Raw genomic sequence first — 13,070 nt, forward strand, 5'->3', positions numbered from 1 at the left:
GCGTTCTTTAGGTGTTGCATTGGGATCGCGCAAGATCATTACCATGCTTTCTAATTCCCACACTTGTCTATCTACACTCCTTGCCCAGGCGATGAAGTCGGAAATGGTAGGGGAGATGGTAGAGTAGGGTCTTTCTTTCTCAATTGCATGGATTTCATCCTCGGCGGGAGAAATGAGATGTGAGCAATCTAAGGTAGATTCATCACTTGTAATCACTAGAACTCCAAGAGGATTCTGAGTGTTATTAGGCTTACCTCCTGGTGGAATTGGAAGTCGACCATCTTCGATCATATCTTGAAGCACGTGTTTCAACTTGTATCATTTTTCGGTGTCGTGCCCCTTACCCCTATGGTATTCACAGTAGGAATTTTCGTCCCAGAATTTGGACTTCCTTTCGGGCTCGGGAGTAGGTCCAATGGGTTGGAGTTTGCCTTGCTTCACTAGCCTTTTTAGAGCATTGGAGTATGTATCCCCAAGGTTTGTGAACTTCCTTGGTGGGCTAGTTTTCTTGGATGGTTCGAGAAGGTTAACTTCGTCGGTCTTGCTAGTAGAGCCGTATGAACGACTTGTGGACCCTTGATATCCTCGACCTACCGTTTTGGACAAGAGTCCTTTGCGGATGTCATCTTCAATTCGTGTCCCTAACACGGTTAAGTCTTTGAAAGTCTTGATGTTTTGATATCTCAAATGGTTGGCATATATGGGCTTGAGATTGTCCACGAATTTCTCCACAAGAGTGGCCTCATCCGGGCGTTCTACTAGTTGAGTACTAGTCTTCCTCCACCTACTTAGAAAGTCGGTGAATCCTTCTTTGTCATTCTGGGTAAGAACCTCTAGAGTGCGCATATTGACTTGGATCTCGGCATTATCCGCGTATTGTTTTGAGAATTCGATCGCGGCGTCCTCCCAAGTAGCGACCTTTTTGTGATCTAAAGTGTAGAACCATTGCTTTGGGATGGTGTCGAGAGATGAAGGAAAGATCCTTAAGAACATCTCGGGTTTGATGCCTTTGATAGACATGTAATCCTTGAAGGCACGGATATGGTTCAAAGGGTTCTCATGTCCCTTGAATTTAGGGATATCCGTCATGCTAAAGTTAGTGGGCAATTTGGAATTGACGGCTTCATACTTACGATTGTTCTCCCTGTAAATGTCATCTCCTTTAAGGTACATCAATTGCTCCTCTAGGTATTGGAGCCTTTTCTCACCAAGGCGGTCGTCCCCATGAGAGGATTCTCATCCTTAGACTCGTCATCGGAAAATTGTAGTACTTCACCTTTAATGGGAGGCAACCTTCCCTCTACGTCAAAGATACGGCCTTCGATGAGCTCGAGGCGGTCATAGGTTTGGTTTTGGGTAACTTGCATTTGGGCTAGCGCGGCTAGGATTCGATCATTACTTTCTTGAATTTGCTGGAGGTTCGTATCATCACTTGACCCAGGCATCTTGAAAACTGAGTAAGAGATCGGCGACGAATCAAAACACAATCGACCATTCTATCACACTTGCTAAAAGAGGAAAAGTTTTGACTCGTGAAGTGGGTGTGTGCCACTTGTGTTGAGTGAGTTTTGAAGAAAGACAAGGTCTTTGAAAATGTGTGTCCTAGCCAACTGTAGTGTAGTTGTAGGAGTGGACTCGAAGTGAGGTTTTGAAATGGGCTTGTGGCCCGAATTTTGACACGACAAACGGACAGAGTTTTGACCGGATTTTGCGCTAATTGAAGGCCTTTATTTCGAAATTCTTGATTTGAAATTGGGTTTTGATTTTTGAAAATTTGTCATAGTTTTGTTTAGAGATGGTGATCATGTAGAGTTTTACACATTTATACAAGCATTATAACGGGATCTTTGAGTGCTTTTAGAAGGGTTTTGGTTTAAAGGGTGGGTTGCCATACCGAACCATCAAACCCGAAGTCCGTGGAGAGGCTCGTGCCAAACAAGAGTAAGGCCGATTCCTAGTCCATTTCCTCAAGTAGTGAAGGCCCTTGATACAAACAAGAGTAAGCACCATGGTATGGATGACGTCAACCGCTATCCATCCTTAGGCCCAAATAAGAATTAGGACCGTTTAGACGGGACGATTGGTCGAATAGGTTGGGTTGGGCCTAGGAAGGCCGAATTAAACGGTCTAGGAAGACCGAGTTATGAAAACCGACAATTGTCTTGCACAAATTTATTCCCTAACCTTGTTCAAGTTTCACCCTAGCTACACGTAAGTGTATAATCCCAATGAGTCGCCAAACTGTGGACAGCGGGCCGCCCACGGGGGCGCTTGGGAGTGAAGGGGCTCGAAAACAAGCGTTTGCATTTTGTATGGAGTCGCCACCAATTTTTATGGGAAATTGGAACCGTTCGAGTACCTCGTGTCATGTCAAGACACAAAGTAGTGACATGAACACTAAGCAATCGTTACCCTTAGCATTCTATGTCTAGAATGACTCTCGCGGATGCCAATGAACACGGGTGCTCACCGAGATCTGGAGTAAGGGGTGAGGGTACGTATTAGGAAGCTCTTTTGATCGAACACCTAATCCCGCCCGCCTCGATAGCGGCCTCTACTAATGATTAGGGAAATTATTCGTACTTGATATATCGTCGGCTATATGCATGCAATGCAACATCCAATAGATTAACCCTAACATGTGAAATTAGCTAAGTCGGTTAACAATTAATTAGCAAACAATTAGGGTCGAAGTAGGATTTAATATTGAATTACATGTGGAAGCATACAAAACAATGAAATAAATAAAATAAATTACAATAATGGAAATTACATTAATTACATTGGATTAGGCGGTTTATGTCGAAAATACCTTTAAAACGGATAATTTGATAAAAAGGAACAAAAGAATAAAATAACAAATTAACGAACAGGAATTAGCGATATTACGAATATTACTTAATTGATACGTAAACTAATTAATCTAGGTCAAGGCGAAAAAGGAGTTCGGGGACGACGAAGTCGTCTGGAACAGCGCAATGAGCATCGCGCCCTTTGGAAGAGGCGCAGCGATTCTTTGCGTCATTCCCAAGGACGAACTCGATCGTGAAGCGGAACTGCAATTGTTAACGTTAATTGGTGAATTTAATGGATTGATTTAATTATTTATTCGGATGAAAGTGATTTACAGATTATTTAACATATGATTGAGTCATAAAAACAATAAACATGGATGAAACGGAGACAAAGACAGATTAAACATGTGAAGGGTCGATGTTAATGAACGAACCAAACAAGCGAATAATTAACTAAACATGATGAATTGATGGCGGATTAACAATGAACATGATGAAAAATATATCAACAATGAATCCCGAAAAACTCAACATGAACGAATTGAATCCCTAGAACTCGAATTGAATATTAGTGACGAAAACCCGCAAATATGAATTACTTGGGATTTAAGTCAGATTAGATGAATTAAACATGTGAATGAATGATGAAATATATGATACAATATACATGCTAATTATTATGATTTTATGACGGAGAATTAACAGATTTAACAAACAAAACAAATAAATTTGATACGAATTGCGAGAGGACGGAGGAAGAAGAAAAGAAGCGAGAATGCGGCAACCTCACAAAGAGGCGCAGCAGTGCTGCGCTCCTTTGAAGAGGCGCAGCGATTCTTTGCGTCTTTTCTCGATCGTCTGTCTCATCGAAATCCGCAAAACAGGTTTTAAGGACGGTTTTTAGAAATCGGTTTTAATGAGGTGCTTTCGACATAAACCTTACAATTGTTATACAGTAATTAAATGCAATAAACAAAAGGAATTATACACCCTCAGACTTACATGTTGACGGAACGAGAAGAACTAAGAAGATCGATTAGTGAATGCTCGACGCGAATGCAAGGAAAGAGTGCCCTCGTAAGAGGAAAACGATTGATTAATTAAAGTTGATTAAGTGTAGTTGGTCAAATTGGTCGGTCATGCAACGGAGAGGCTGGTACCCGGAAGATCCGAGCTTACGTGGTCGGAAGTCCAAGCACGTAGGCGCCAATTAGTAAGAACGAAGTCTAGAATGCAAAGGGAGAAGAGAAGGGCGGACACTCGCGTGAGAAATATGAGGAACGAAGGCTCCTATTTATACTAATCACGTGAAGGAATAGGGTTTCGGAGACTCTTTGGAAGTGAATCTCGGAAAGATATAAAAAGAGATACGTAAATCATGCAAAGAAGGGCCTGGGAAGAGGCGCGGCGCCCACTGCGTCTCTTGGAAGAGGCGCAGACACTGTTTGCGTCTGTTCCCGGGAGGTTTCCTCCGCTAAGAAAGAATCTCCGCGTTTAAGTTATGGTAGGACGGATTTATTCGATTATCTTTTAAATATTACGGGATATTATTTGCCAAAAGATAAAATTTGATGAATATGGAATAGAAATATCCGGAACATTCCAGAACATTCCGACTCGGGATTTAACAGTATCCAGAAAATGGAGACGGTTTTTGACCCGGACTCCGAATGTACTCTAATTACTGCCAAAACGACCGTATCGGCACGTAGATGACAACTAAGAGGTTGACATTTATATTTGAGCAATCACTTGACGATAATCTTACGAACTGTCACTAATCGTTCCGCGAATCAAACATGCGGCCCAATCATCACTGGGTGGTTTGCGAGGGGTGCAGAAACGAGGTGTCTACACCGGTCTGTTGCTCGCGTAGCTCTGCGCAGGTCTCTGGAAAGATCCCGGTGCACTTGTGCACTCATGTCTCTTGTGGCCTACACCACCACAGCTATAGCAGGTCACTCCCTAACTACCACTAACACTTCCACGGCCACGCCCAAAGGAAGCCCCAAAGATCGAACCCGACCCGAAGAAAACCCCTTAGACGATTGTGGTTGCCTTTCTTGTGATTAGACCGGCCACCACCCTCGCTCTCGACTTCCTTTTCTCACCACCCGACCTCTCCCGAGCCATCTCCACCAACCTCTCGGCTCTCCCCTGGCCCTCTCATAAGCTTCCTTAACATCAGTAAGGATCCCCACGGGTAACTTATCCATAATCTTAGGGGTCAACCCCCTCTCAAACCTCGATGCCAGATTCTCCTCACTCAAACCCATATCCTCAGCATACCTAGACTTCTCATTGAACTGCCTGTAGTACTCGGCCATAGACATCTCAGCGGTCATCTTAAAACTGTCAAACTCCTCTCTCAACTTACTCCTCACATGCTCCGGTACGAACTCCTTTCTCACAGCCCTACGAAACTCCTCCCAAGGTATAACAGGTAAACCTTGGTTTGTATATATCTCCTTAGCACTCACTTTCACTGTATCCCACCACTTGCCAGCTGCCTCCCTCAGATAGAACGCAGCCTATTCCACCCTCATCTCATCAGGACAGTGAACCAAATCTAATATGTTCTCCATCTCTCTAAGCCAACTATCAAGAAGGTTAGGCTCCCTAACTCCCTTATACTCTTTCGGGTTAAACCTCGCTATATAGAGGCTGATTTTAGAATGATCAACCTCCTTCTCCTTATCCTTATCTTTATCTTTCCCCACAGTCTTTAAAGCCTCAGTGAGAGCATCCTGATGCTCCAACATCTTAACGATGTCATATATGTTCATAAGCTCAGCTCTCGCATACAAAGCAGTCTTCTTGGGCGACATCTTGAAACTATCATAGAAAAAGGGGTGGATATAAACATACGCGCCAAAACCTCAAAACAAGAAAACACGCTGCCCAGACCCCTACTCAATCGAGTTCCCAAACATACTCGATCGAGTAACGGGCTACTCGATCGAGTGCCCACCATACTCGATCGAGTGCCCCAACATCAGACCCCTAACAGACCTTCTGATCTCTAACATACTCGACCGAGTAGCTACCCCCTACTCGATCGAGTGCCCGAGGTACTCGATCGAGTGCCCAAAAACACGATTCTGGACTCAAAATCGTCAAAAATCCACCCGATCAAGTCAGTCCCACTCGATCGAGTCATGCTAACTCAGAAACGCTACCCGCATGCTATATCATATGCTAACATGCTAAAAACTTTATAAAACCACATATTATGTCATAACTAAGCATATAATGCTATGCATCTTTTCGTACGATCTACGAGATCATTATATCATGTTATTAAATGCCACCTTGTAAACATCCAACATGTTATCACTCCAACAACAAGTCTACATATATCATTAACCTTCCTTTCACATTCTCAACTTTCTACTTCAAACATCCAACAATTACACACACTTCATCACATTCTTACACAAGCTAACCAAACAACACATACGACCATGACATACACCCCCCATGTGACCGGTTCAAAATTGTACGGCAAGTTCGCGACTTTAGGACATCTCCCAAGCCTTTGCATTAGCTCCTACAACTTTTACCCTGGGTTCATTTTAATTGACTCCCTATGTTCATTAGGTTCATTGGTTACAGGTTTCAGGATTGTCGCTCTGATACCATTTGTAACACCCCCATACTCCAAGTGCCTTACCAGGACCACTCAGGTATGAAGACATTACCATCTCGGTTACCCGAGGCAATGATAATCAAATAAACAATGAAGAAACAACGTTTAAATATAAATACTTAGCGAAGAGTTACAATTCTCAAAACCAAACCAAAAGTGTAATACATGTTCTCAAACTGACTGTTCTAACTGAAATGTAAATAAACTAATAAGCTACAGCGGAAGACTCCTATCATCATATCGTGGCAATCCCAGCTATCCCAGTACTCATCTCATACCTGCTCAATATCTGCTCACCATCCCCGAATGAATCACCGCAGGTTTACAAAACAACACCGGGGTCAGTACTAATCACACAACTCAATATATATTAACAATAAGATAAACAGACACTTAATCATCACACACACACACATCGCGCCGCCTCAATCATCTCAATCACCGATCGTCCATGGACCCGAGCCCTGCCAGGGGGACCGCAGCCGTACCCACCAAATCCCCGCTCCACATAGTGAGCGATAACCCTGTCCATTAATGTGCACATCCCTTCTGTGGCGGGTTCCACAGAAGGCGAAACTAGGGCGTGAAGCCACTCCCGCAAGTGACCCCACTCAGCCGAGGACACGCCTCGAGAACCATAGACAACGATAACAATCACAATCACAATACAATTACTATATCAAACAATCAATCTCAACACATCAACAACCATCCCATTATGGGACTAATACTGAGTAGGAAATCCTACCTGGAAAGCACACTGTCAGACGGTCTCTACTGCTGTATCAAAAAGCTTCCTCTATGAACCCTCCTCCTATCATACAACACATAAATGCTACCAAATCACATACTACTCAAAAACCCCCAAATCCCTATATTAGGGTTTAACCAAAATAAAGGAAAGACAATAAAAAGGGTACATAGATCTTACCCTCGACGCAAGGAACTCAACGGTATAACCAACGATGAGAACCGACCTCCCAAACTCCAGGAATTGCTAACAATGCGATTAAGATGGTGAACTTGCTTGCTTTCTCTCTTAAACAGTAAATTAGGTTTTGCAAAAGTGATTTAGAAACAATGACGGAAGGTTATATATCTTAATCGCATAATTAACAAAACCCGAGAAAACTCCCCGTGAAACCGGCTACTCGATCGAGTACCCCCTTACTCGATCGAGTATCCTAGTTACTCGATCGAGTACCCAACAGGTCAGAAACTTTTCTAAAACGCAACTTACCCTTACTCGACAGAGTAAGGCCTACTCGATAGAGTACCCAAAGACTCATAAATACGGAGTATTACAAGTTGTCCCGTGCCTGACACCATGTTGGACACCAACACTCATCAGACACACGCGGACACGCTTAAATGTGAGGGATACGTATAAACGAGGAATGGGATGTCAAAAGACTGAAAGAGATTGATTAGAAGACGAGTTTGAGTGGGAAATGAAAATAGGTAATAGTCATAGTCAAATTTTACCTTCTACTCCGCATTATTTAAATTTAATATCAAATACATTTTTAAAAATAAAATGGTACGTTAACTATAATTACAAAATATATATTTTATTAAATTTAAATAACGTGTTCCGTGTCCTAAATTTCATGGGATAACGTGTCACGTGTAATTGTCTAGGTCGTGTATGTGTCCGTGTTGATGCTATATATCTAGCTCATTGCTACTATTGTTACTCCCCTAATTCATACACTATGGATTACATTCATGTCTCGGATGCCTGATAGCTGCCTTTGTTAATGTGGATGAGCGCCCTCAGTTTAAACTCACGATTGGAGATTTGTGGATGTTCGACAGTTCTTCCTGATAGTGTGATGATCAGGCGGCGGGTTTCGTTGGGTGATAACGGCGGTGCAAGATGGACAGATAGTATCGTTGGAGTGGAGTACACTAATGTATATTGCGTAAAACAATGGTCGAAGTTTACAGTATAAAAACATAATTCAATCCGAAAATAATTTGAAAATCTGTTGACATGAAGCAGTCACGTGAAAGCGCAACACTGAAGTCATACAATAATAAGGGGGGAAATTACAGATAGCAATGGGAAACATACAGCAATATAAAATACTCGTAAACCAGAATCGCACCAAGTTTCTGCTTGGAATCCTCCAACTCATCAGTTTGATTGTAATGTTTGTTTCTTTAGTATTAATGATTCCTTCAGAAAACGGGTATCAGGGAGTTACCTACTCACTGAGTTCTTCATCATCGCTAAGGTCGAGCACAGGGAGATATATTATAGCCTCGAACTTCATGTTCCCATCATCAATCTACTTCCTCTTGATCTTGAGAATTGATTTCACGAGAAAGGTATCACACCAGTGTGCTTCAATTCCCATTAGATATATCATGTTTCCGAATTCTTCTGGAATTTTATGAAGCGACTTGCATCGGCGGACAACTAATCGCTCTAGCTTAGGAAAGTTATCATCTGATGCTTCCCATTCTTTAATATTAAGACCCTCCATTCTCAAGTATTTCAGGTTTTCGAAGGTCGCGGTTGTTTTCCATTGTTCCCCTTCAAAGGCTCTCAACAGTAACTTGAGGATCTCAAGCCGAGGCAGCATAACAGCAATCTTTTCTATGTCCAACCAGGGTAACTTAAATCCAGAAAGTGTCAGTTTGTACAGGTTCGAGGGAAATCGAAGCTGTCCATAAAATGGATCCCAGCTTTGATAAAAAAACTCTCAAAGATACAAGGTAACAAAGGCGATCAAGAATAGACCAGTCGAATGGCTCTCCTAATACTATGCATCTTAGCTTTCGAAGATTTGGTAACCTTACAATTATCTGATCAGCAGTACTCCCTGAAAGAACTGGGGTAGAGAAGTTTTGAAGACTACTTAAAGAGTTGTCGTTACTCGGGTGCACACCAATTCTTGCACGTTTATTCACCAGGAGATCTCTTAATTTGCTCAGGCTGAAAATCGTGTGAGGAACCTCAACTTCACCGCGGGCTCCTCTCACAATGAGCGTTTCAAGGTTCAAGAGACGACTAATTGATGATGGGAGGCTTTTCATCCAACCTCGTATGGACAAGTACCTTAACAATGTCAGTTCTCCTACACTCGCACAAGAGCAATCATCTATACCAAGTCTTTCCAAGTCCAGTAAAGTAAGTGATTTGAAATTCTGAAACACAAACGAGGGGTTCCATCGTCCAAATGTTGGAGAGCAAATCAAAGAGCGTGGTTTTAGATGTGTTGATCCCTCAAATTCTAATTTCACTAACTGATCGCTAGTTGCGCATAAGCGGCCAATTTTTTGACTACTTGCAGGATCGTCCCACCTGGAATGTAAAACACATAAGCAGTGGAAGAGGATAAACAGTATAAAGTACATGTATGAGAGAGTTAACACAAGTATTCTTCGCTGCTATGCTTTGTGAGTAGTACGACTTCTTTTCATTTTGCCATAGGCATGAAATTATGTAAAGTTATGAAAGCAGGAGAATAACTAGCTCATACCTCTCCATTGTAATCACAAACTTCTCCGATTTTGCTTTTTGTACGCAAAAATCTAGCAGCAAATCGTGGATCCTGCAGGCTTGAATTCGATGATCAGACCCTCTTTTTGCAACCATTAGTAAACTTCTTTCCACTAGGTCGCACAAGTACTTCTCTGCAGCGCTTTCCAAGCTTTCCTGCTCATAGGAAGTCTCTACAAATCTTTCTGCAAGCCATAGTCGTATCAGTTTAGACCTAGGGATTTCTGAACCTTTAGAGAATGTTCCGCAATATAGAAAGCATTGTTTCACGCGAACTGATAGATGTCTGTAACTTAGTTCTACGGTACTAGAACCAGCATTTAAGAGGTGATTATCCAGGCTCCTTTCAATTTCCTTCCAACCATCTTCCGTCTCACTTTTATTTTTAAGAACTCCAGCTATCATAACAATTGAAAGTGGCAGCCCTCTACATTTCTCTGCGATTCCTTTTCCGACGTCACATAATCTTTTAGGATAAATCCTCGCCCCAAACACTTTCTTCTGCAATAGATGCCAGCTTTTGTCTACACTTAGGAGGTTGAGTTTTATAACAGTTCCATCACCACAAATTTTCTCTCCGACGATGTTGGACCTGCTTGTTATCAGTATTTTTACTTCCATTGTCGCAGGTTGGAAAACTTTTGCAAAGAGCATCCCAAGCAGCAACATCCCATACATCATCTAAGACTATGAGATAGTTCCTTTTTTGACGTAGACACTGCTTCAAGAGTGTAGCTAAACCTTCGTCCTTCATGGCATTGATTTCACTGCTAGGTCGTTCACTAATCTGACCTACTATATTTTGGAGAAGCTCTTTTCTTTGAAAGTCTTGCCCAACATAACACCAAGCATGAGCATGGAAAGACTTGGCACAATCTTTATATAGACTCATGGCTAAGGTTGTCTTGCCTAAACCAGGCATACCAACTATCGATATTTTCTCCAAACTCCGTGACCCTGTGGTAAGTTGCTCCCTTAGTCTATCTTCCTCATCGAAATTGACTTCATCTTGGGAATGATATGTCGCGTGGCCTTTTCCCATTTGGTTTTCAGCATGTATATCTGAGCCCTGAACTTCAGTCATGGATATATTCGTGCTGGAAATTTTCGACAAATGTTCTTTAATAAGCTTAACCTCTTCTGAGACATAAAAAACTCGTAATTTGTTATACCATGAAGGAAGCTCCTCGAATGTGTCTATCATATTGTCAACTTTACGACCCAATTTCATAATCTGAGTCCATAGCTGCTTAACTTCCTCCGGATTTTCGTGCCTCATTGTATAAGGTTGAAGAAAAGAAAAGCAAGTAGATAAATCATCATGGAGTACTCCAATTTGATCTGAATTACAAGTATCACTTTCCTTGCACTCTGTCAGATTCAATAGCATATCAAAGAACTCTAACTCAGACATGGACTGCTCCATGCTTGGCAAATGTTCCTCATAAGCGTGTCTGAGCGATGCATTGAAGCCCTCGACTCCTTCCTTCAAAGCAGAGCGACCATCATTTTTAAGTTCCAAAAATAAGATATAATTGTGTGCTGCTTCAATGACCTCAACATCTTCAACCACATCACCCACTCCCTCGGTCCTGAGAGTTTTTACTAGATTTTTCTCAAGGGAGTTAACAAACTTTACGAATAGGTTGTCATCTTCTGCTGTGACAAGAGATCCGCGAAGATCATGCAAAATCTCATTAGCTTTAGGCATCTGGACAAAATATTCGATCCAGTCCAGTAATAGGTCACCCGGTTGTGGCATCACTGCAGTAATATCTTTGAAGATGTCAAGAGAAAGAGTAATAAATTCCTTTCTACCCGTCTGGTTTCTTAAGTAGAGTGACCAGAGTTGCATCCAAGCATTACAGAAGATTAATTGAATTTGGTTATACTTATCTCGGAGCTCTATACTTACTTGCAACATATTTCCAGTGTCCTTGATAAATGTGTGGAGTACGCTGAGCTCCCTTACATATCTGGTAGCTGGAGTATTACTTAACACGACCTCCGCCAATATTAGCCTGGCATATCTGACGAAGTCGTCAATACAACGCGGAGTTAGATTGTATTTCATGTATATCTTCCAGGCAACATCTCTAATATGAGCAATCTTCTGTTGATTATTAAGTACACTATCATGTGTGTTGAGACCCGAAATTATATGACTCACCTCATCAGCCAAGGTATATATATCTCTTGCAATGGCATAGGATAAGCCACTCTCCACAAATATTTTAATCCATGTATAACCAAGTGCAAATTGAATATCATTCATTTTATCTACAATGCTTTTAATGTCCGATACCATCTGGGAAGGAAGATCATCCACTAGTCTAAACAGAAGGTAATGCAGATCAGCAGTGATGCAGACAAGAGTTTCATGCTCGGGTCCACATGGGTCATGCAAGATTAGCTTCAGGGGTCTGCTATACCTAATATCCCGGCACCAAGTTATATAATCCTTTATATCCTCCGCCAACGTTGAAATGTAACTTTCTCCGTTGAAGCTGGTGCATGTTATTTGACTAAAGACGCGCATAGCTCTCGGGGCATAATATTGCAGATATGATAACGGATCATCATCTGTCAGTGACTTGTGAAAATAGAGGAGTCCTAGTTCTTGTTTAATGGTAGCTGTTCCGGGTGTAATTCCGGAGCAGGATTGTGACCACTTGAGCTTGTAGAATGATGTCGTTGCTCGTCTCTTCCTTTTACTCTTTCCTGTAAAGATGAACAAACTGAGGGCTCGGCTTGGGGCCTAACGTACTCACTCCGACGCTCAAGTCAGTAAACTTAGAGGGATAAGTTGTATGTTTAACTTGGCAAAGTATATTGTTGAGAGATAAGGGAGTTTATACCAGATTATTCGGGTTTGTTTCTCAATGAGAGATGTGGAGTATTTATAGACTTTCACCTTTTGTCATGTAGTGGCCAAGTGGCCAAGTGGCATAGCAGGTGGAAAGACTGTCTTACCCTCGGCCGAGGGACCCATGACAGGCCGGCAGGCCTGGTTGACTCCATGCCGAGGGGACTGGATGTGAGTACGCGGATATGCCTCTCGGCCGGCTAGGTGCCGAGCCGAGACCCAAGTGACAGGCCGACAGGCTTTGTCGGT

At 42.2% G+C, this 13,070-nt stretch overlaps 1 protein-coding gene across 1 annotated transcript; it reads right to left on the reverse strand.

Annotated features, from left to right (window-relative positions):
* Positions 1-8,738: 8,738 nt before the first annotated feature.
* LOC141613068 (putative late blight resistance protein homolog R1A-10) lies at positions 8,739-12,494 on the reverse strand. Its single transcript, XM_074431805.1, has 4 exons — positions 10,548-12,494; positions 9,936-10,456; positions 9,248-9,757; positions 8,739-9,138 (listed from the first exon to the last, which is right to left on the reverse strand). The coding sequence occupies exons 1-4, from the start codon at positions 12,492-12,494 to the stop codon at positions 8,739-8,741; spliced, it is 3,378 nt and encodes a 1,125-aa protein (XP_074287906.1).
* Between the last annotated feature and the right edge of the window lie 576 nt (positions 12,495-13,070).

This window comes from Silene latifolia, chromosome 11 (assembly GCF_048544455.1).
Source record: "Silene latifolia isolate original U9 population chromosome 11, ASM4854445v1, whole genome shotgun sequence".
NCBI classification, from domain to species: Eukaryota; Viridiplantae; Streptophyta; class Magnoliopsida; order Caryophyllales; family Caryophyllaceae; genus Silene; species Silene latifolia.

What these genes read in the sequence shown, in the direction of transcription:
- LOC141613068 (XM_074431805.1), bottom strand. Translation starts at nt 12,494, where the DNA reads ATGCGCGTCTTTAGTCAAATAACATGCACCAGCTTCAACGGAGAAAGT. An exon ending in AAAATACTGATAACAAGCAG is followed by an intron (nt 10,457 to 10,547) that starts GTCCAACATCGT and finishes CATCTATTGCAG; the next exon opens with AAGAAAGTGTTTGGGGCGAG. An exon ending in TTTGTGATTACAATGGAGAG is followed by an intron (nt 9,758 to 9,935) that starts GTATGAGCTAGT and finishes TTTACATTCCAG; the next exon opens with GTGGGACGATCCTGCAAGTA.